This window comes from Pleurodeles waltl, chromosome 3_1 (genome assembly GCF_031143425.1).
Source record: "Pleurodeles waltl isolate 20211129_DDA chromosome 3_1, aPleWal1.hap1.20221129, whole genome shotgun sequence".
In the NCBI taxonomy this organism is placed as follows: Eukaryota; Metazoa; Chordata; class Amphibia; order Caudata; family Salamandridae; genus Pleurodeles; species Pleurodeles waltl.
The window spans coordinates 922710080-922734307 of NC_090440.1; the positions used below are offsets into that span (position 1 = coordinate 922710080).

At 42.2% G+C, this 24228-nt stretch overlaps 1 protein-coding gene across 3 annotated transcripts in view; it reads left to right on the forward strand.

Annotated features, from left to right (window-relative positions):
* Window positions 1-21735, forward strand: part of PAFAH2 (platelet activating factor acetylhydrolase 2) — a 190100-nt gene extending 168365 nt beyond the window's left edge. For 2 of the 3 annotated variants that reach the window (XM_069223904.1, XM_069223905.1), the window contains one exon: window positions 20499-21735. In XM_069223904.1, coding sequence (XP_069080005.1) covers window positions 20499-20593 — 95 coding nt within the window. In that variant the 3' untranslated portion in view covers window positions 20594-21735. The remainder of the gene's footprint in view (window positions 1-20498) is intronic. The other variant, XM_069223906.1, reaches the window with a different exon arrangement.
* The last annotated feature ends 2493 nt before the right edge of the window (window positions 21736-24228 follow it).

Sequence of the window (24228 nt, forward strand, 5' to 3'; positions counted from 1 at the left end):
TGCAAGCTACATGGGCACTGTCCCCACCCCAGTGCTGGGCACGGAGCCTTGGGAGGCCCTGGAGGAGGATCTAACGCTGAGCGATGTGCAGGCGGCGATTGGAAAATTGTGCCTGGGCAAGACACTAGGACCCAACGCCATTCCGGACGACTTCTACAAATGTTACACCGGCCAGTTGGGACCTAACTTCCTGAACCTGTTCAGGGAGATGGGACAACAGGAGGCGTTGCCTCTCGATCTGTGGAGAGCCACCATCACTGTAATCCCGAAGGAAGGTAGGCAAAGGGACCAGTGCAACACACATTGCCCGATCTTGCTGCTAAATATAGAGGTAAAAATCCTTGCCACGATTTTAGCTTTGTGACTTTTACAGGTTATCACACCATTGATCCACAGAGATCAATCGGGCTTCATGCCTCGTAGGCCAACGCAGCTGAACCTATGGTGCACACACAGCTGATTGGCAGTGATGAAGAGTAGACAGGCTTCACATGTTTATATTTCCTAGAAATGCAATTTCTGCTTCCACTGCAGGACAGAGGTAAATCGGGACCCTGTGCTGCCATAGGGTGACAGGGTAGATTGTTGGGTCGGTGTAGAGGAAGATCGGAGGCACTTTCAAGCAGCCTAGGCCAGAGAAGAGGTGAGGGAACTCAGGGAGGATGAGATGTTCTTTGCTCATGAGGTTTCCAACAGTCGCAGCAAAGTGAACGAGGTGCAGGTGCTCGGAAGTGGCACAATTGGGGATCGCCTCAGAGTCTGATGAGGTAATAAAGAACTTTGCTGGACAGGAGTGTGTGCCATAAGATAATGAGCAGGTGAAGACTCCTGCAAACGGGATGGACATGGAGTTTCCATAGTCAAAGAGACAGGGTTTCATTGGTCGCCGTGGGGGTAGCAGGGCCGAGGTGTTAAACTGTGCCAAGCTGGTGATGTTAATCGACACTCCTGTGTCAGTGAGCTTAGTGACTGAGATATGATCAATTCTGACTTGGCAGGTGGGGCAGGCACATCACGCAGGTCATTCTGGATGCAGGGTGCAGGAAATCAATAAGATTTAGTCCTCCTCTTCCTTAGTCTCTGTATAGTTGGGGCTCACTGCTTTACCCTGGTCTGAAGCTTTATCATGTGTAATCGATTTCACTCCTTGGCATCTCGATGCGCCACAGCCTTGGAACAATGCTGTGCAATGCCCACTATGACAAACCTCAGCAACGTGATGGAGGTAAAGACACTCAGAGCAGGTCTTGCCTCTGGCTGGGCAGTCAGAAGGCCGATGCCGGGAAAGCCCACAGTACCCGCAGTGGTCAGTGGGAGGTGTTCCTGTGCGGCTAGAGTTCAGGCTGTTGTGTCGCTGGGGCCTATTTGAAATTATCACTGCTATTTCCACTTTGATCAGTCGTAGGGTAGCTCAGGAGTGATGGAGAGCATATAGAGGGCTACCTCAATCTGATCCACTCAATCATTGGGCAGTTCTTGGGCCTACAGAGGATGTAGCATCGAACTATGGAGGATCCGCAACCCTGTATAATCTGAGCACTCACTTCTTTCTGCGAATCGTCTTCTGTGCAGGTACTGGTGAATGCTTACAGGTGGGCATAAAATATGTCAATGAGATCCCCTCATGCCGTTAGGCTTGCACCTTTCAAAATCAGGGTTCGTCTGGGGGTTAAAGTATGCATTGAGTGCTGTGATGGCTCTGTTGTAATAGTTGTCCACATCCTTCCCAAAGAGGTTGCAGAAGAGCTTGAAGATTTCTTCTCTAGCATAATGAAGAAGTAGCACAGGTTTGTTTTGCCATTGGTCTCCTTGCTGGCCTTAAAGTAGTTATTTAGCCACGCCACCCATGTGTGCCAGCGGGCGGTGGCTGTCACTGGATTGCTGAGGTCACTGAAGGTAGGTAGGGAAGTGGAAGGGCCACCAATGGCGTAGACATGTATGAAGCGCTGTGGTGGTGAAGCAGCCTGTGATTTGCCTGCTGACTTGTGTTAGTGGGTAGTAGAGGTGACGTGCTGACGTCACGAAGCTAGGACTGTGCGCACACACTAACTGAGCATGTCGGGGCTCTCCCCTCTAACGTGGGGTCAGGGTGTCTGTGCATGTGTGCATTACTAAGTGGGCAGGCTCCTGCGTATTACTATGGGCACCACACATACAGTGGTGAGAGGAGATTAAATCTTGTGTAAGGAGGAGAGCACACACGTACCAGAGAGCAGAGAGGATGGTAACATGGGACACTAAGGACCATACACCCAGAGTGAGGAAGGCAACACAGAGAGAGCAGCGAGGACACCCCAGAGCAGCAGTGAGGACAGTAGAAAGGGCAGAGGGGACAACACAGACAGAATTCAGAAGTGGGGAGATAAGGGAGAGAACACAGAATAGAGAGGGCAGAGTACCCAGGACAGAGAGGACCACACATACACAGCGAGAAGGGCAGCACAGAGAGAGCAATCCTACTGCAACCATCAACCTGTCACAGAGCGGTCCTTCCACACCAATAAACATTCGCTCACGTCCACCCTATAATTTCCCTACAAGACTTCATCTAGACACCACCAACTGTACCGCCCCATGTACAACGATGCCTATCTCCATTCTTTCTCTAAAATAGCTCCTTTGCAAGGTCCCTTCACATTGGCTACCAATCCCTCATCATCTTCGTAAATACTGTGGCATAAAGGTAGCCGTGCTCTACAGTCCGTATTGGCATTCTTGATTCCAAGCTAATTTTTGTTTATGACAAATGTGTATTTCTGTTCCCAATACTGGCCATGACAGCCATTGCCTTTCATGCATCTTTAGTCAAGGACAAATCTATCAGTGGCATGTGTTTGGTGTACAATTCAAAATGAAGGTGTAAATTGTTGCACACCCCACCAGCACACCCACACCTTCTTTTCAATGGCAGGATAGGTTCGTCCTGCTCCTCTCAACGTCTGTGATACAAATGCCACTACCCTCCCATGTCAATGGCACACTTGCATTAGCACTGCCACAGACCATAACTACTAGCATCAGTTACTACAATAGTCTTAGCATTGGGATCAAAGGGTTTTAGAGCTACCGCTTTGACAATAAATTCCTTAATAACTTCAAATACTCATGACACACATTTTCCCACTGATACGTTGCATCCACCTTCATCAAAGAATGCAAGACATGGACTTTGTCTGAAAAGTTTCTCTACAAACTTGGAGTATTACTCCACTGAGCCCAGAAAAGAACTTTGCTTGTCTTCATCCTCAAGGAGAAAGAGCTCCATCAATGCCTTCCACCACCTTCAAATTTGGGTTCAGACCTTCAATGACAACATGTGTCCAAAATATTTCAACCCATTGAAATCAGACTTGCATTTCTATACAACCACTATAAAAACCAGCTTAATTTAAATCTAATTAGCACTCTTTCCAATATAGTATCATGCTGCTTTCGGTCAGAAGCCCACATGAGAATGCTGTCTTGAAAAAATGAAACATTGTCAAATTCTTCAACACCCTTTGCATTGTCCTCTGAAACATAGCTGACTCTGAGGCTACACTGAACAGCATACTAAGAGCCAGCAGCAGAAAAATAAAACGATATTTTAATATTTTATTTTTCTGCTGCTAGCTTAGCCAGCAGGTGCAGGGAGGGGCAGGGCTGGGCCATGGGAGGTGGAGTGCACTAAGTGCGCATGTGTCTTTGGCCAGCTGTCTTAGGCCGGCCAAACACACGTGCACTTAGGTTTCTCCAGTCTGGCTGTGTTGTACAGCCGGGCTGGAGAAACTGCACAGACCCCCTGGGCAGTGTCTGAGCGGCGGTCCAAACCACTTAGACAATCCTGACGCACCTCTCTTGCTAGGCTTAGCATGAGAGCAGCACCAGGATTGCATGGGGAGCCTGCAGGAGGCGGCGGGAATGGTAAGTGTATTTTTTTATTTTTTGTTTGAGCCATCCCCGCATTCCTATTCTTGACATTTACAGCGGCCGTCGCTGCTCACAACTTCAAAAGCTCCCTTGTGGGTCACAAAGAATGTTGAATGCACCGACTACGATGGGACCGTATCTGATGATAGGTGCCCCACAAATCTAGGGCTGTGAAACATCTAGCTGGCACTCCTTACATCCATCAACATTTCATATTTGTAAAGAAGGGAATGGATGTCTATCTATATGCACTAGTTTGGTCCCCAAGCATCCCCACAAATGCATAACTTTCTGTCAGCCATTCTAGCTAGGACAATAGGACTGAGCCACTCAGATGAGTCAGTGGTGTCTGTAACCTGCATTTACATAATCGATCCAGCTATTGCTTCAACTGACCATATAAGGCCAACTGAACTTTGTGTATTGTAAGAGAGACTCTATTCTTTAAAGTTATCCAGTGTTCAATTTTTTTCTAGACATCTTGGTTTTTCTCAAATAATCTTGGTTATTTACAACTCCATTTCTGTACTTCATCCTGTCTTGTGAGCTACTTTGTTTGGGATGGTTGGGATCTAACACTATACCCAATGCTTGCTGCTCTCTCCAGCCCAACATTGTTTCCCCTTTCTCCACCACATACACTTTGCTTGCCGCCTTCCTATTTTTGTACTTCAGTTTAGCATTGAGGTAACCTACAACTGGTAACCTGACACCGCAGTACCTTTCTGCCTCAATATCTGTTGAGATTAAATCACAATTCTGTAGTCTTTCCCACACAGACTGAACTATTAACGTGTAAGGTGGTCATAAATAAACCCACATTAGACTTTCCCTTTCATTTAGTTTCAACATACATTTAGGGAAGGGGTGGTAAATTTCTTACACTTTCCCTTCTGGAGTGTTCAACCTACACAGCCTCCTCTCGAATACTTACTCCATCATCGGTACCCTCGTTGTCCTTCCAATAACCTCTTCCATCGATTATATACACTCTGGAGATGTGTCTTAATTTCTTACATTTATGACATCTGGCTTTCGAGGCAGGGCAAGATTTTGATTCAGCTAAATGTTTCATGTTTCCACTGTTGTTTCCTCCCCACATTCTGCACTCTTTTTGAGTCTATGTTGCCGCTCCCCTTTTCCCTTTCCTGCGAGGTTATGTGCAACACATTTACATTGTTAATTTATATTTGCTCCAATTTTCCTTTGACTTGCCTACTACTAAGTTTCTTTGCATATTGGGAAGCATTCTCGATTTGACATGCAACGCTAAATGTTTTGTCTAAGAAAAGATCTTTCAACCCTAACAACTTTTCTTGGATTTTTATTTTATTGCTTCTGTTAATCATTGAACCCCTAAAATCTCCCCCATGAAGATCCTTAACCGTAGACAGGGCTGTTGAAGTCCTGAGAACAGCCACCTATTAATCTATGGTTCCATCATGCAATTGCTTTCAGGAGAAGTGCCTTTCGACTACATTGCTCACTCTTTTACCAACATGCTTCTCCATGGCTCTCCTGCATCATCTGACATTCCATCCACATCTGATACCTCATTTCCACCTCTATCAAGTAAAGAAAAGTCTTCCACAATCGCAGAATTAGCACATTTTACAGGTTCAGAGGAGAAGACAATAATGCCCTTTGCATGGTATGAGGTGGCACCATAGATTGTACTAATAGTTTTACATTGACAGAAGTCAGTCAACATTGTACAAATTGTGTTTCATAAAACAGACTCACTCTAGAAACACGCCTGCAAAAATTAATACACAAGTATGCCCTTTGAACTACACACAATAGGAAATGACATTGCACTAAAACACAATGAGCTATTACCTAATGAATAAAATCACAGTTAAAGCAGCGAGCAGCATCAGCCTTGACCATTTGCAATATTACGAAAATGTCTCCAGCAGGTTTCCTTTGAAGCACATTAACTGATACAGTGGAAATAAACAACACCCTGGAAAGATCACATTTTTGTTTATTTTAAGAAAAAGGAAAAAACACAGAATGAAAGAGAAAATCATGCACACAGTGGAACCTTTAAATGCCATGTTTTTTTAGCTAGCAGTGCAACCAGACAAAAGGCCCAGTAAATTAGTTTCAAGGCCTACTTGTGCTAACTTAAACACACAAAATTGAACATGAATCTTTATTAATAACTCTGCTCTCAGACAAACTACCGCAAGATTGTAAGACTTTGGATTTATTATTATTACCTTCCTCAAGGAACAATCACAACATTGTCAGGGTGAAACCTCAAAGTCACTAAATTAAACCTGAGCTCAACCTTCTGGTCACTATGTCACAGACCAGACAGGCTTAATTTAGGGCAATGTGCAAAGTATTTGTACAGTAGCAAAACAGTAACAAAGTTAAAATGCAACACAATAAAAAACCCAAACTGAGTTAAAAGAATAAAGTAAAAGTTAATAAACTAAATGACACCAAAAATTCAATAAGGGGAACCGGATATTTGAATTTTTATAGATTTAAGTAGGAATAGCGCCAAGAAGCATAAAATGCCAATGATAGTCAATGGCCGTCTTAGACTAGTCCTAGGTACAATTCAACACTGACCACAATGGAGCACTGGTCGATACACCAACCAGTTTAGTCCTGGTCAAACATTTTACCTTCTGACTTTTGTCCTATAAGTCCCAATCCATCAAAGGAGTACACTTTTAAAGCCCCCTACAAGACCTCAGAGGAGACGCTTAGAGACTCACAAGATGTCAGGCACAGGCCAACTCAGGTCCCTTCCACGCCCACTTGCCACTGATCAGCTGGGCAGTTACAGGAAAGGCCTTCTGTAGCTTGCTGTATATCGGAAGTCTGAAAAAGGGGTCCACTTCTTTGTGCTGGGTAGAAGAGAGAGCAGGTCCAGTTCTCCAGAGCTCCTCTCACGGCAGAGACAGTAGGTCCAGTACTCTTCTGATCTACCTCAGCTCCAGGAGTGTTCTGAAGTGGGTGCCAAAAGATGTCACTTTAAAGCCTGCTACGAGCTAGTGGTTGGGAATCTCCCGTAGGTAACCCTACACACTGTGGGCATTTTCAAGATGGTAGAAAAGTTCAGCAACACTAAACATGGACTCTGAGGGCTGGTGGTGGGTGTGGGGAGTCTACTATGATAATAATCCTGGTGTCCTCCCACATCCAACACTAAAATCCAGTTTAGGTCATTCACTGTACCCCCAACAAATCCTGATACAAAAATCTTTAGAACAAAATCTTTTAAGGGATCAAAAATGTATCCAATTAGATAATTTATGTCTTCTATTTCTTTCAAAAAATTATTTATCCTTTTATAAGCAACCATAGTCAGAGAAAACACAAAGCAAAGAGCTATGTACAGTTAGAAAATAGAATAATGCCATGCAGTAAGCTGCCACCAAGATACAGAAATGGGCACAAAGCACAGCAATACATTGAGATGTCTCAATCCCGAACAGTACAGTTACAACATGCCAAAAGCAAACTCAACCTGGTCTCTACAGTGCAGGCTTACAGGCTAGCCAATGTCCCTCATAGAACAACAGGGAGCCCTTCCTTGTGTACATTTAACCTGGTGCCCATCAGACATTATCCAAAGTACAAGTGGCATCATCCCTAGAGTTAGCGTACCCGTCACTGAGGTCTGCATCTTGGTCTTTATGTCTACGTTAGTTACCAAAACATATGTTTCTCTGGTAAGGTTTATGTTACTTTTAAAGGAAAGCACATATTAGGATGGGTTAATCTAGCTTTGTTAGATATTGTACTTCTACCTGGCAAAGTAAGAAATTATGTCATTTTCTGAACTTTCATGTGAAATTTTACAACAACACAAAATACGTTCTATAATTTAATCCACAACATTCGTTAGTTCTATGCATTATACAGTAATGATAATGTTGATTTTTATTTCACAGATTCAGCAATTGGTTAGACAATATGACATATTGTTTAAGAATAAGTTAGGGTTGTTAAAAAACGTTTGAACTGAACGTCAAATTTAAAGGTGATGCCATACCTGTAAAGCACAAATTGGGAAATGTTCCTTTAAGTATTAGAAATGCGTTATTTAAGGCTTTAAAGGAGTTGCAAAAACAAGGTATCATTGATAGTTGATAGCTCACCACTGCTGTCACCCATTGTTATAGCTAAGAAGAAAAACAAAGAACTATGCATTTGTATCGACCATAGGTCACTACATAAAAACATTTGGGTTGATGCTCACTCCCTACCTGAAATTGAAGAATTTACTGTAACGCTTAATGGTGCAAAGATATATTTTAAAGTGTGCTTACCTTCAAATTGCTCTTGCTGAGACATCCGGACATTTCACAAAGTTTGTTACATGGGATGGAATTTTTCAATTAAGGAGGATGCCTATTTGTTTGGCGTTTGCTGCTTTAGTTTTTCAAAGGATAGTGAATGAAAACATTGGGTGATATGGAGGGAATATTCATTTTTTAAGATGATGTGTTAATAGTAAGTGAAAATCAGTATAAGCATATTCAGATATTTAAGGCAGTTTTTGAAAAACTTAAAGCCAGCAGTCTGTGGTTAGGACAGGACATATATAGGTTTGCACTAAATGACTTAGGGTATTTAGGACACATAGATAGTGCAAATGATATAGGTCCTATACCAAATTAAAGCCATTGAAGATGCCCCTAAATCAAGTAATAGAGTACAGGTAATGTCCTTTATTGGTTTGTGTGAATTTTAAGCCAAGTTTATTCCAAATTTTGCATCTGTTGATGAACCGATTACCAGACTGCTCAAGAAGAAGGTAGAATTTGCGAGCCGACACCAGTAAAAGGAGGCTTTCTCTTCCAATTTTTTTTTATTGCAAGCCCCTCTTCTACAATCATATGTTCCAGGTCTCCATGTTTGTGTCAATGTAGAAGCCAGCAACAGAGGTGTAGGAGCTGCAGTTACCCAGAGAATCAAAAATGTTGATCGCACAGTAGCTTTTGCTGCCAGAGTATTGAACGATGAGGAAAAATTGTATTTTTTGTAATAGAGAAAGTGGCAAGACCATGTCCACTCACCTGAATTCCAGGTTCCGCTGGAGCGAAAAGAATAAAACCCTCACCCCTAAACACTATTCTCTTGTATCTGAACTGAACAGGGAACTAGCGAATAGTCTTTGAGGGAAAGGGAAAGGGATAGGGAACATGGATTTGGGAAGGAAAGAGAAACAAAAACACAGGTTCACAAAGGACTGTCACTGTTGTTCTAAGAAAGTTGCCCCAAGGTTTGGTGCAAGAATTTCTAAGACCAAAATCAAATAAGAAAAACAGAACTACAAATATCACAGAGTCTTTCGGCAACATAACAATAATTATTATCATTCGATTGAGCAGTCACCGAGCCTTTCAGCAAAATCACAATAATTATTAGCACTTGAATGCTCAACTATTAAACACGCTTTTGTAACTCAAAACAAAATCGCTATAAAATCAAACTTATGAATTTGTCTTTTGTTATTAGTTTTCACACAATAGACCCGCTCCAAAAATAATCAGAACAAACGTCTAATTTTGCATAGATATTGAGCAATACTTTCAGGAGTTCACATTACTTAACTTCAATGCTGCCTTTAAAAATACTTCTCAAGCTGTCTTTGAATAATAGTCGTGTATCACGGTTTTCTCAGAATCGACAAATGTTTTTCATAATGCACCAAAAGACCACTAACCTCAAGAAGGTTGAAAACAGGGGAACGAGATGGGGATTACTCACAAACCAACTTCTCCTGGAATGTTTTCGATTATTTGAGGGAGATGGAATACTGTTTGTAAATTCTGCAAAAGTAATCCGCTCCAGGGAGGGAAGCTCCGATGAAGCTTCGCACTGAAATGACGACTCCAGAAAGAATCACAGAAACTCCATCTGAACTGGGTACATCTGCGAGCGAAAGAAGACGTAAAGCCAAGCAGAGGAAACACCTTGGCAGTTCTATTTATAGACTGGTGATGCGTCATCAGGCACATGCTGGTGATGAATCATCAAACACTTCTGATAATTCATATGAAGGAATTCAATGTCTTCATAAACCATTTGGCACACAGTTCACAAATGGAACAACACTTGCTTTTATCAGTATAAAAAAACATGCAATATAGTGTTCCTCACAAGTTACAGGGAAGTGCTGTGCTGTAAACACATTCATGACATGTTTCATTGTTCTTCATACATTCTGATTTATTTTGTGAGGGCGCAGCAAGAAGTGTGCATGTGTGAGTGCGAGTCCTAACAGAAAGAAATGTTAGCATGCGGTTGGACTACTCAAAAATTCAGAAACCTATTACAGGAAAATACACTTCTACCTATGAACTGGTTATAAGCCTTTAGTATAGATTTTAAACAGACCAACCAAGGTCAATAGGAGTCTCCAAACAAGGGCTTCCATTGTCATTGGCTTGATCTGTTCATCTTGCGGCACTTCACCCAGCCACACAAGTGGGCCAGCATTTTTATCAGCACAGGTATCGCAATGATGGGTGGTAGGGATTTTGTGGATTCTTGCGGATTCCGGAAGTTTTTATCACATAAATGTGAATAAAATGCATGATTCCAGGCACAAATGTGAGGTTTGCAGGGATTGTGGGTTAAAAAACATAATGTGATCCACACACGTCACCCCATCCTTTATTCCCCAAGGTGTCTAGTTTTCAAAAATGTACAGATTGGATAGGTTTCCCTGTGTGTTGGCTGAGATAGTGTCCAAAATCTAGAGCAACCCACATCGGAAAAAGAGGGCCAGTTTTTAGGCGGAAAAATATGCTGCATCCATGTTGCGTTTTGGGCCATTTCCTGTAAGGTACACTAGGTCCACCTACACAAGTGAGGTACCATTTTTATTGGGAGACTTGAGGGAATGCTGAATGGTAGGAAGTTTCTGGCTGCCCGCAGATTCCCGAATTTTCTATCAGAGACATGTGAGGAAAATGTGTTTTTTTAGTCAAAGTGCGAGGTGTGCAAGGGATTCTGGTAAAAAAACAAAATGGGGAGAGCTACGCAAGTCACCCTTAGGATGAATACCCCTAGGTGTCTAGTTTTCAATGTACAAGTAGGCTAGGTTTCCGTAGGTGCCGACTCACCTGGGGTCCAAAATCTAGAGCTACCACATTGGAAAAAGAGGGCCAGTTTTTGGTGGAAAAATATGCGGCGTCCATGTTGCGTTTTGGACCATTTCCTTGCGCGGGCACTAGGTCCACTCACACAAGTGAGGTACCATTTTTATCAGGCAACTTGAGGGAATGCAGGGGGAAGGAAGTTTGCGGCTCCCTGCAGATTTCAGAACTTTCCATAACAGAAATATGACGAAAATGTGTTTCTTTAGTCAAAGTTTGAGGTTTGCAGGGTATTCTGGGTCAAAAAACACAGTGAGAACCACACAAGTCAGCCCATTCTGGATACCCCTAGGTGTCCAGTTTTCAAGAGTGTACAGATTGGATAGATTTCCCCTTATCCCGGCTGAGCTACGGTCAAAAATCTAGAGCTACCCACATTGGAAAAAGAGGATCAGTTTTCGGTCAAAAAATGCTCTGCGTCCATGTTGCATTTAGGGGCATTTCTTTTAGCGGGCACTAGGTCTACCTACACAAGTGTGAAGTACCATTTTTATCGGGAGACTTTGAGGAATGCCGGGTAGAAGAAAGCTTGTGGCTGCCTGCAGGTTCCAGAACTTTCCATCACAGAAATGTAAAGAAAATGTGTTTTTAGGTCAAGTTTGAGGTTTTCAAGGGATTCTGGGTAAAAAACAGTGGTGAGAGCGATGCAAGTCAGCCCACCCTGGATATCCCTAGGTGTCTAGTTTTAAAAAATGTACAGGTTAGCTAGGTTTCCCTAGGTGCAAGCTAAGCTAGGGTCCAAAATCTAGAGTAACTGACATTTATAAAAAAAAGAGGGTCAGTTTTCAGTGGAAAAATGTGCTGTGTCCATGTTGCACTTTGGGCTGTTTCTTGTCACGGACACTAGGTCTTACCACACAAGTGAAGTACCATTTTTATCAGGAGACTTGGGGGAATGCCGTCAGGAAGGAAGTTTGTAGCTCCCCACAGATTCCAGAACTTTCCATTACAGAAATGAGAGGAAAGTGTGTTTTTTTGTAAATTTTGAGGTTTGCAAGGGATTCTGGGTAAAAAAATGTGTGTAGAGCCACGCAAGTCACCCACCCTGGATACCCCTAGGTGTCTAGTTTTCAAAAATGTACCAGTTGGCTTAGGTGCCAGCCCTGCTAGGGGCCAAAATCTAGAGCTACCCACATCATAAAAAGAGGATCAGTTTTCGGTGGAAAAATGTGCTGCGTCTATGTTGTGTTTTGGACCATTTCCTGACTCTGGCACTAGGTCTACCCTAGGTCCACTAGGTCTAGGTACCATTTTTATCCAGAGACTTGAGGGAATGCTGGGTGGAAGGAAGTTTGTAGCTCCTAGCAGCTTCCAGAAATTTCCATCACAGAAATATGAAAATGTGTTTTTTTAGTCAAAATTTGAGGTTTGCAAGGGATTCTGGATCAAAAAAAGTGGTGAGAACCATACAAGTCAGCCCACCCTAGATTTCCCTAGGTGTCTAGTTTCAAAAATGTACAGGTTGGCTAGGTTTCCCTAGTTGCCGACTGAGCTAGGATCCAAAATCCAGAGCTTCACACATTGGAAAAAGAGGGTCAGTTTTTGGTGGAAAAATGCAGTGCTTCCATGGTGTGTTTTGGGCCATTTTCTGCTGCAGGCACTAGGCCTACCAACACAAGTGAGGTACCATTTTTATCGGGAGACTTGTGGGAGCATATGCAATAGAACATTTGTTATTACTAACTGGACTTTGCTGCATTTGTGCCTTTCAAAAGTAAGTACGTATATAAGAAAGATGGCATTTTGAAACATACCCTTACCTTAGTGCAGGTACCCATAAACTCAGAGATGTAGAAATAGCAACTGCTTCTAAACGCTATATTTTGTGCCCTTTTCAGAGATACATAAGTTTCCTTGATACCAATTTTTCACCTATTTCGCTATTAGAATTGGCCTATACTTAGTACTCAATGAAAAACCATTCTACAGTGCAGCTCAGTTGTTTGCTGTGGGTACCTTGGTTTCTTGGAGAACCTGCAATCGCTATAACTCCAGCAACTAGCAGATGTAATGGTATATTGCTTTTGTCAATCGACCATTGTGACAAAAAGTTACAGATGAAAATGTTATTACAAATGCTTGTTTTTTCCTATTCATTTTCAATATTTCTTTATGGCAGCAGTTATTTTCCTTGGGAAAATCTTGAGAGATCTACATGCATGACCCCTTGCTGAATTCGGTCTAATTTTCAGAAATCTATAGCTTTTCTGGATCACCCATGGCTTTCAGACCAGTTTCCACCACAAACTGGAAGTAGGTTGAGAGCACAAAATGGGGAGAATAGGCTACATTTTAGAAAAATGCCAAAACGGTGGCGCAAAATTAGGCTTTTGGATTCAGCTTTGCATGTTCCTGAAAGCTGGGGAGATGGTGACTTTAGTGCAGCAAACTGTGGACGCCATTTTTAGAAAAAAAACAGACACTTTTTTCTAGTGCACTCTTTCTCTATTGTTCTGAAGAAACTCAAAAAGTTGCTGTATTTTGCCTATTTTCTCAGTCCCCTCCATGGGAAGCCACAAATGCTGGGTACCTTTATAATCCCCAGGATGATGGAAAAAAGGACGCATCTTTAGCATGGATAGCTTATACGGACAAAAAGTTATGGAGACCTAAGTACGAAGTACCCCAAATAGCCAAAAAAAGGCTTCACTCTTTAGGGGGTGAGGCCTACAAGCGAAAAGGTTAAGAGGCAAGCTTTTGTATTTAGCTCACTTAGGGCATTTAGGGATAACTTTGAACAAAAAAAGGTTACATGAAACATACTGGTGGCTTAAGATAAATGTTGACATTGAGCAGAAGGTAAAGAATTGTGAAACATATTGCACAGCATACAAGCATTTGTCTATTAGAACTCCTCCCATGAAATCTTTAGGTTTGCCTGAGAATGCCTTGGACGAGATGGCACTGGATTTCGTAGGTCTGTTTACACCTTTTAGTGATCAATATGCTTTGGTTGTCATTGATTAAAGGTCTGAGTGGATTGAAGTCGAGTTTGTAAGGGCACCTAACACATTTTTGTGATCAGTTTTGTCAAAAAACAAATTCTGTAACGGTATTCAAAAGGTTTTAGTTACAGACAACGAAGTACAATTTACATCTGACACTATGGTTAAGTTTCTTAAGGAAAGGTAATGTGAAATTCAGCAATCCTAAAAGAATCATTGCTGTGTCCAAATCTGAAATCTGTGTAGAAGGAGGAAAATGGTGAAGCAAATCTTCTATTGCTCCTGTTAACAAGAATAGGGAATGAGCCGTCAGAACCACACCCTACTGAATGGAAGGCTTTGTTTAACATTGCTCCTCAAAGTGTTCCTTTATTAATAAAATGGTCTATGATGAACGTTCTGACAGATAAAAAGAAAACCTGGCCAGAGCAGCCCCTACTTTGCCAATGTTCTGCAAGCGCCTAAGTGAGATTTTATGGGACATCTTATCAAAAGCGAAGCTCAGGTCAAGCAGGATCACAGCTGAAGATATTCCTTCATGCAAAGCACTGCAAAGTTTCTCTGTAACTGCAAGAAGTGCAGATTCCGTGCTGTCAGAAGGCCTGAATCCATTTTCTGATGGATCCAATATGCAGTTATTGTCTAGAAACGTGGTTAGTATACTGTTCACATAGTGCTTCATTACCGTGACAAGAAAAGGAAGGAGAAAGATTCGATGAAAATTTTCAGACTTAAAGGCATCCAAAGATGCTTTCTTAAGAAGGGGGATAACTTAGCATTCTTCCACTGGACAGCCACACATGCCGTTGACAAAGAGAGATTGACCAAATCTAAACATGAAGGGAGACACAAATCCTGAAGCTTACTAAAAATATCAGGTTTAAAAGGATCTTCTGGGAAGCCAGATTTCACTTGGCTGCAGAGGGTTAAGAACAGTGACAGACAGAGAGGAGGAAGTGAGCTAAGCAGGGCCTCAGGAGGGGAGTGGCCTGACAGACTCGCAGTAACCGACCCTGCATCCAAGATGACAGGTGGACAATGTGAATAAATGTCCTCTATGTTGCTCGTAAAATAGTCTGCCAACTTGCTGCTATGTGTTTTGGAGGCTTCGATAGCATCAACATAGACCACTGTTTTGGAAGGCTAAAGACTTCCTTGACAGAGTTGTCACTGATGCTAATTTTATTAGCAAAATATTCTGTTTTGGATTTCATGATCAGTTTGTGACAGGTTTTGATTGCTTATCTGTATTGGACTTTAAGTAGTGAGATGTTTTCCTGCAAGATTGTTCTAACGTTTGGAGTGCTTTTTGGCAGCGCCAAGGCGCTCATTAAACCACGGAGCGACGTGTTTCTTTTTGACAGTGACCTGTCTACTGGGGTAAGGGCATCTAAGGCAGAAAAGAACCAGAGTTGCACTGTGTTGTTGGCAATCTTGCACTGGAGGCCAGCTGGGGGCAACTGGATTGAATAAACTGGACAGATTTTGGGAGGTCGAGTTTGTGCAAAGGTCTCTTAAAAATGTAATTTGAAGTTGTCATGTGCAGATCGTGGCGTAAGCGCATAGTTAGCAATATCATAAGATGGTCGGTCCCAGGCATGGGAATCTGTGAGGAGGCTCGTAAGGAGCCAAGATTGGAACAAACTGGGTCTAGGAGGTGCCCAACATGGTCAGTGGCACCCTCAGCTAGTTGGATAATCTGTATGGGGGCGAGATCAGCAGTAAAATTAACGATGTTTTTGTAATAAGTGGAGTGTAAGTGAAGATTAAGATGCCACAGGATATTAAGATTCGCTGGTTTGATGACCAGAGGTGCAACAAAGCTAACCAGAGCCTTCCAGAAAGCTTTGGACGGGCCAGGGGGACTGAATATTAAAAGTCAAGAGAAGGTGAAGTTCTTATTCAAAGAAATTATAAAAGGAGCACCTTCGCAGTCTGTGGTGTGGCATTGCGACATGATGCAGGTATAGATGTGTCTGTAAATCACTGCGATTCCGCCTCCTCTGCTGTTAGTTGTATAAAATTTGTTTAGATAATAGCCAAAGAGAAGGGCTAAGGCGGGCTCGGCAACCAAAGATTGGCTCAGCCAAGTTTCTGTGAGAAACATAGCGTCTGGAGCATTGTCGTAGATAAATTCATAGATATCAGCGTGATGTTTAACCAGGAACTGGCAATTAATACTGCAGAGCTTATATTCATCATGTCCAATGTGGGTCTGAGAAATAGGAGAGAATGAGGATAGAGCCTGAAAGGTAGGCCCAGGTGGGTCAATCCTGACATCACAGGTCCGACAGCAGAACAAAGGCTCCTCTGGGGCCCACATACGCCTGCCACAGGGCCGTGGGTTGTTCCAGAGAGCACTGAGTTCTGAGGAAGAGTAGACTAACCTACGGGTGGCATCACATATTATCATTTTACACATTTTTGGTTTTAGCTTAATTTTGTACTCCCTGTGGCAGCTCATGAAGTCTTTCCTGCCATGAGCAGCTCACGCTATCGGCTGGTGGCTCACAAGCTGTCTTTTGTCTCGCGTCATCAGCAGCCTCTCATCCGAGAACACGGTTGATGACAAACGCTGAATGGCATGTGGAGCAGTCGCCTACCTGCTGCTGTCCCTGAGGTTTTACTTCTGGAATAAACTCACTGTATTTTAACTCATTACTTTGCCTGGATCTTCTGTGTGTGGCAAATATCATGTGGTATGTACCTGAGAAGTGATTTGTGAAACATGACCAATACTGTCTGCTGCTGTTTCAGTTATGAAAAGCAATAAAATATGGTTCTTAAACAAAGGTGGTCAGTAGAAGAATAGATTAGTATATTAAAATAGAGACTGATGTAACATGTCTATTCACTTGTGTAGCTAAAATGTCACGCTAATTGTTTACATTTAAAATTAGGTTAACTAGCACTCGCCTACTGGAAGTAGAGGGTGTAGTATCAGACACACTGAACAATCATCTCAGAGAAATTTGGGATTGACAGCTCAGCCAGTTGTGGCAGAGTTCATGCACTCTAAATAGGTTTCTAGTCATAATAAAGGTATTTTTAAACAAAAGACAAGAAATTGACAAGTTTGTCATCGACATTCCCTTTGGGGAGGTCTGTATGGCATGCAAACCTTGACCATTTGGTACAAGACACCTGTGTGCTTTTCTTCCTCTCACCCTAATGCACTGGGAAATGACTGGGGCCACAATGAGTCAGACAGAGTTGAATCTCGGATGTCATCAGCCTGTCAGTGGAACTGTGAGCCTGGCTCCCCACTGTCAGAGATGTGATGTCCCAGAGACATCACCACACAGCACTTTTGCTTTTGAGCTCCTTGTCTCTCACCTCGATCACAAGTGGCATGTCACATTTTGAAATTTATGGGGCTATCATTTCAGCTCAAATTACGTTTTTTAAAATAATTATTTCTATCATTGTACTGTCTTAATAACCAACACCAGAACGGTAAGTGAGATCCAAGTTCTGACATTTGATACGTATCTTATGTTTTTTTCTGACAGGAATGTGGTTGTTTCATTGTACTAGGGGAGGGGATTGTGGGCTAAGGTCACAAGAAATAGGGCAGTGCCATTTACTACCCTTAGAGGTCGACTCAAATCTTTTGACTCAGATAGGAGTGTGAGATCTTCCGATCAGACAATATGAACCAATAATCATCAAATATAACATCAAATAATCAACATATTCAATGTGGAGTCAGTAATTTATACACTCCTACATGTATGTGGCCATGAATCACCTCACCAGTTTAGTACAATTTAAACATTTACTGCCCTCAAGTTAACAATGCTAAAGTCACATAAATAGTACGCAAGACCAAAGGATAGAAATACAGAAACATCACAGACTGTCCAAAGCGTCTGAAGAATCTTAATTTTGCCAATGCATTTACTAATAAACACTCCTAAAGAACAACACAAAACAACAGAATTAAGTGAATAATAGAAATGGCATACATTTAGTTTGGGAAGTTGAATTAATAACAATCAATTAATATACATTCAAAATCAAATGATAGGTCAGGCATCCCTAGTCAACACTCTAATTTGAAATGCATGCGTGGGCTTCATGCAAAAATAAAAATACGTCAAAAATTAATTTGGAATACATCCAACTATGGCGCTAACCAAAATAAGCAGTTGGATTTTCTAAAGGGAAAACCTGCAAAGGAAAACAAATGCAGAGTGATTATACCTCCCCTAAATGGGTCAGCACTCAGTAGTATCTTTATCAGCTGAGTGCAGGAACAGCAGGTCTTCATTAATCAGCATCAGGACATGAAGGGGAAACCATTCAGTAAAGTTGGGCCTAATATAACTGAACTGTTAGAGTCATAGAGAAGAGCTAAAATAATAGAACTGAACAGAATCACTAAAAATGCAGAAATGAAAGGAAGCTCGGAAAATGGAGAAGTAACTTACATCACCTAAAGCTTTGCTATATTAAAGTCCCAAATTGTTACTAGGTAAACCTCTATTGGACAAGGCTATGAGGTGGTTTCGTGCAAAGTCAATAAACTTTTATCTGTGCTTCAGATGTATCTCTTTTTGGTCTTCTTACGCTCCTCTCCGATCGACAGCTTCCGTACAAAAATTACAATTTAAAACTACGTAGAAACATGTCATGTTGCTTCCTGCCAAAGACCAAGACCTTTTGTAAATATTTCAATTATTAACTTGAGGAAAGTACAAGAAATTAAACATAAGCACCAGACAGAAAAATGCACGTCACACAGGATGTTTGATTAAACATTATTTTCAAAGTTAGCACAAACTTTAAACATGGTGTTTCTGGAAAATTACTAAAACATGGGCCTTTTAACTATTGCTAAACATGAGAAATAAAACATTTGTAGTAATTTCTAACTAATAGTTTTTGTAGTACATGTTAATAATCTTCTTTTGTCAGTACATTTAAATATGATTAAACAAAATACATTTCCATTAGCATTATTATTTTCACATCGAACTTCATTGTGGCTGGCTCCAGGATAATCACTTTTCCAAGCCACACGTTTATTTTTCTAGCACATGTTTTTCAGGTAGACCTTTTTATTACACATCATGTTTTAGTGACACATTTTTATTAATAATGTTTGCTCTCCTACAGGATCACACACAGGCTAGAAGGCCTGTCCCTGTACTCCCCCTTGCATTCTAGCAGATGGTGTGTAAAATAGTCCTTTTTCATAATAGTTGTAGTGGTATTTTTTAATGCCCACGTGCAGACAGTGCTGTGCTCCCTTTGAGCATGTACTTTCCTATTTCTTTCTGTACTCGTCAGAAGGGTAAAGGCTTGTTGGGAGACACCAGTGAGCAACACCTCACCCTTGACAATTGTTACAGTGTCCCATCTTGATGTTTTCTATTTATGACTTGCACATTTTTGGCAAAAATACCTCACACTCTGGGTACCAAGCAAATGCTGAATTGCAGTATTGCTAAGGCTACAGAATTCAGACTCTTGGTTTAGCTGCCAGTAAATTTTGGTTCTGGTTCCAAACAGAAAGGCACTTTAAGAAAAGACTTTGCAAACTGCAGTGGTGTGCACCAAAATCATGAGGACTCTGCCTGGTAAGGTGACACGGCTGCACTCTTGCAGTACGCTTCCTGGGCAGTGATAAGGCCAGCATGTTCTTTAAGCAAATATCACAGTATCACAGTATAAACATGTTCACAAGGCATTTTGCTTAGGTGGGTGGGTGTCTGTATGCTTTTGAGACTCGGGGTTCAATATTCCTGCTCTCTTACCGACCTAAAGGGCTGATTTAATTAATAGATTCAATATGCTGCATTCCCATACATCCCTATAGTCAGAAACACAAATTCTTTTCATTGGCCATCAAAACAAATCAGAAATTACTTTAGGGTTGGGACCCTTGTGTATCCTATAATATGTATGACTTCATCATGATAGATTGGCATGTTATAGCTCACGGCTGTTACAAGAATGTTTAACTCTTTAAAGTATACCGGTATCATCACCACCACTGAAGTCATACATTAACAGCATATTTAATCCATGGAAGACATTTATATTGGAGAGCCATTTTTAGTGGTAAGTAACCTTTTGTTATGTGTGTTTACCTTTTGGAGTGTGCTGAGCATCTTCCGACATCCTTTAGAGTTAGGAGGATGCCCTAAAGAGTCATGCAGTGTTGGGAATGAAAAACTGTTTTTCCCAGATATGCATTCTTCAAGATTCCAATAATAATTATTCTGAAATGCTCCTTTTTCTGTCGATGTCCACTTGAGTTTTGATTCACCCTATTGTTCCTTTAATCTGAGGCGAGGTCTACAAATTACTTGAGCCTGGCAGGGGCTAGAGGCCTTCTGCTTGCTATCTATTTACATCATCCAAGGGTAAAGGAGAAGCTAGGATTCTGGCTATTTTTGAGCGCCACCATGTGTTCTATATTTGCACTTGTAATTTGATGTTCACTGTGTTTGGCTTCAAGTCTAGGTTTGCTAACCCAACCATGATCTCTTTGTCTCTGTAGGTCTTCAGGAAGGTGCCCATCAGTGGACAGATGTTGTTGATGGTTTTGCTGGTCATGTTGTTTTTGGTGATCCTTTCTTGCAGTCTAGCCTTTAGTGGTGAGCGCTCCCATCAATAGCCTCCCAGACCATGGTGAATATGGGGGTGTGGAATGAGTTCTTACTTGGGCTTTGGCTTCGGTATCCATTTCTAAAGTAATCACTGCTTTGTGAATTTGGACGAGGCAATGAGAGTGAAGACCGCGACATTTGCTGAAATGCACATATCTTCAAAACTGTAAACAGAGGAGTTAGTGACGCTTGGACTTCCCAGTCCAGGACGAAACTCAGTTATTGCTCAGAGGGCGGACCTTCGCTATTAGTCTCTCTCTATGTTCATCAGTAAACGTTTTAAGTCTTTGTAAGTCCTGTTCAAGGTACTCCCCCAGTGATGATGTAAGCTCGTCAAAAACAAGAATCTCGTTGAGAGCTGAAAACTTCCAAAGGCTTGGGGATGGTGCAGTGGATACTGGTCTTTTCCTGTGTGTGTGAGCTGTAGTTCACAAACAAAGAAACAAAGCAGTCTTTTCTTCATTAAGTTTTATATTTTCAAAGTGACTATTTTTCTTGATTGACTACGTTTTGTGAAAAAGCATAATTTATGCAAAATATCACATTTTAAAACTTTGCTTCTAATCACAATACAAAGTCTGCAGCCTTTATGCTAATATTCTGAAGCAGTCATTGCTGTGAGCTCAAATCGGGAAAAGTTTGGACTTTTCTGAGACTTCATTGATGTCTAAGCATCAGACAGATTTCTCTCAAGAGAAACACATTCCATAATGACTTCCAAGGCAGGCACACTGCAAGAGGAACAGATATTCTGGTGACTGAGCCGAGGGACACACAATATGTGTAATGTGTGCTTTAGTGACTTCCCAGCTGGGTGCAGCGCAAGAGGAACAAATGTTGTAGTGGCTTCACAGAGTAACACCTCCTGTGAGGATCATGGGCTGTGTCAACTGCTCAGGCTGATGCACTGGAAAAAGGAACATGTGCAATATTGACAACCTATGCTAAAGCAAGTACCAAGGTCGATGGGTCAGGCAAGGAGTGAATCCAGTACCACTTCTCGGGTGAACATGTGAGTCAAAATCTGCAAAAAAGGCTACCTTCTGAAGAGAACAGTGTTGATTTTTATCAGTAATGCCAAAATTAATGTGCCTTAAAATGATTAAACTGCATCATATGATCATGAAACCTGGCTACTTTTGATTTAGTTGCGACAGTAACCACAGCGTCAGCTTAAAATGATCTCCTTGCGGAGTTGTATATGCCACATATCTCAGCTTTATCTTCAGTGTAGATTTTATTGTTAGACTTGTGTGTTTTCAGTTCAAGGGGAGATCTGTATGCTCTTCATAAAAAAATACACAAGTGTGCCCTCACTATAGAAGTGCAACCCATGTGCTGAATGAGATGACAGTTTGTTATCACTTAGAGAGTAGATCAACGTATGTTCTCACTACACCAGTAGATCAATCTGTGTCGTGCCTGGAGGGCCAAATAGGAGTGTGCCGCAGATCTAGTAGTCGATTTGTGCATATACCACATAAAGGATTTGATAATTTTGCCCCCAGAAAAGGAGTAAGGCTCTGACGCTTTATTGAGTGACCTTTATTTTTAATTCGACCAATTAGCAGAGATTTGTTTTTCAAAAACAAACTCCCAAAATGGAAGTTTGTTATTGAAGAATGGAAAATGATTGTCCCTTACAAGCTGGGAGTTTTTCCTCATTCTGTACTGGTAATTTCTTTGTGGTTTTATGTTTGAAACTCCCAGGCTTTCCCTGGTTTGTTCAAACTATAAAAATGTACAACGGAACAACTGCATTTAACAGGGATGACATTCAGTTGTACTTTGACAGATAGCCCAGAGGTAGACGAGCCATTGGTCAAAGGTCTCCACGGGCAGAGTCTTTGGAGGCACCATCATCTGAAATTAGGAGTTCTGGCTGTCAATAATAGAGCAGGGGAATCAGAAGTTTGCCGTACTGGACATCCAGTGCATATTGGCCGATGTTCTACATCTACCAAAATCTAAAACAGCCCCAAAATATTCAAGGAGCATGAGTCCAGATATCTGCCCCTATGGGGAGTTGAAATCCACCAAACCACAATGGTTAGAAATCTGGTCTCTGGTTGACAGAGGTTTGCACCCTGTCCAAGTAGGGACCACAGTCCTAGCCAGGGTAAGTCAGTTACACTCAATTAATTAACCTGTGCTTACCCCCTGGTAGCTTGGTACAGAGCAGACAGGCTTAACTTAAGAGGCAATGTGTAAAGTATTTGTGCAGTACTTCAAACAGTGACACAGTGAACACACCACAAAAAGACTCCACACCAGTTTAGAAAAATAGATTATGACTTTATAAATAAAACAATACCAAAATGATAAAACTCCAGTAAGTAGATCCTGAGATATGCAGTTTTAAAGATTCAAATGAAAGTAGCACATAGAAGCGCAAAGCTCAAACGGTGGTCAGGCCGACCGCAATGGACCATGGGCTGGCTACAGGGACCCACTTGGGCCCGCCAAACACAGTACCTTAAATCCTGGTGCGCTGTCTGCAGGGCTTTACTTTGTGAGGCTTCACGCCGTCCGGTGTCAGTTCAGAGAAGCTGCGTGGCGAGGCTTTGCTGGGATTGGTGTCGCTTAGCATTGATCCCACAGATCACGGGGAGTTGTGCGGCAAACCTTTGCAGGGCTTGGCGTCACTGTGAGTCCGTTTAAATGGGCTGGCAGCTGTGCGGCGAGGGTTTGCGGGGCTTTGTGTTGCTCTGCGGCAGTTCTGATGAAAACCACAGAAGGTAGAGCACCATAGGCCCACCTCCCAGGGTCCAGGACTGGGGTGGCACCACTTGGCAGGGTAGACTCAGAGATGGCAGAGTCCAGGTGCTGTAGCAGGTGAGTTGCAGGCAGTCTTTGATGTCCCTGAGACTGCAGAGAACAGGGTGCAAGCCAGAAAGCCCTTGGAGATTTTTGGTTGCAAGGATGTAGAGAACACGTCCAGTCCTTCTCACTGCAGGACAGAAGCAGCAGGCAACAGACCAACACAGCAGAGCAGGCAGCAAAGTGGCAGGCCCGCCTACAGCAGCAGCAGTTGACAAACAGCAGAGCAAGTAGCAAAGTGGCAGTCCCTTCTACAGCAGCAGCAGTAGGCCATCACAGCAATACAGTTGTAGAGTGGCAGTCCCTCCTATAAGCACAACAGTTTGTCTTCCTGGCAGAGTGGCCTTGGCTCCAGTAAAAATCTGATTTAGTGGAACTAGGGGTCCAGTATTCATACTTTGGTGCCGTAGTTCTGGAAGGTGGGAGAAACATCCAGGCCTTCCTTTAAAGTCCACAAGGTCTCTGACCTGCCCACCCTAGTTCCAGATGCTCTACAGTGGTTATGCAGCCCTTTGTTAAGGAGAGGCACAGCCCTATTCAGGAATAAGCGTCCGCTCCTCCCACCCATCTAGCCCAGGAAGACCCATCACTCTAGTGATGGGCCATCAATATGCAAATGCCACACCCAACCTTCCTTTCTGTGTGACTTTCTAAGGGGAATGCACAAAGCCCATCTGTCAACAACCCCAGCCATGTATTCAGAGGTACAGATGGTTAAAGTAAGAAAATGCCAACTTTCTAAAAGTGGCATGTTCAGACTTACAATTTAAAATCTGATTTCACAATAAGTTGTGATTTTAA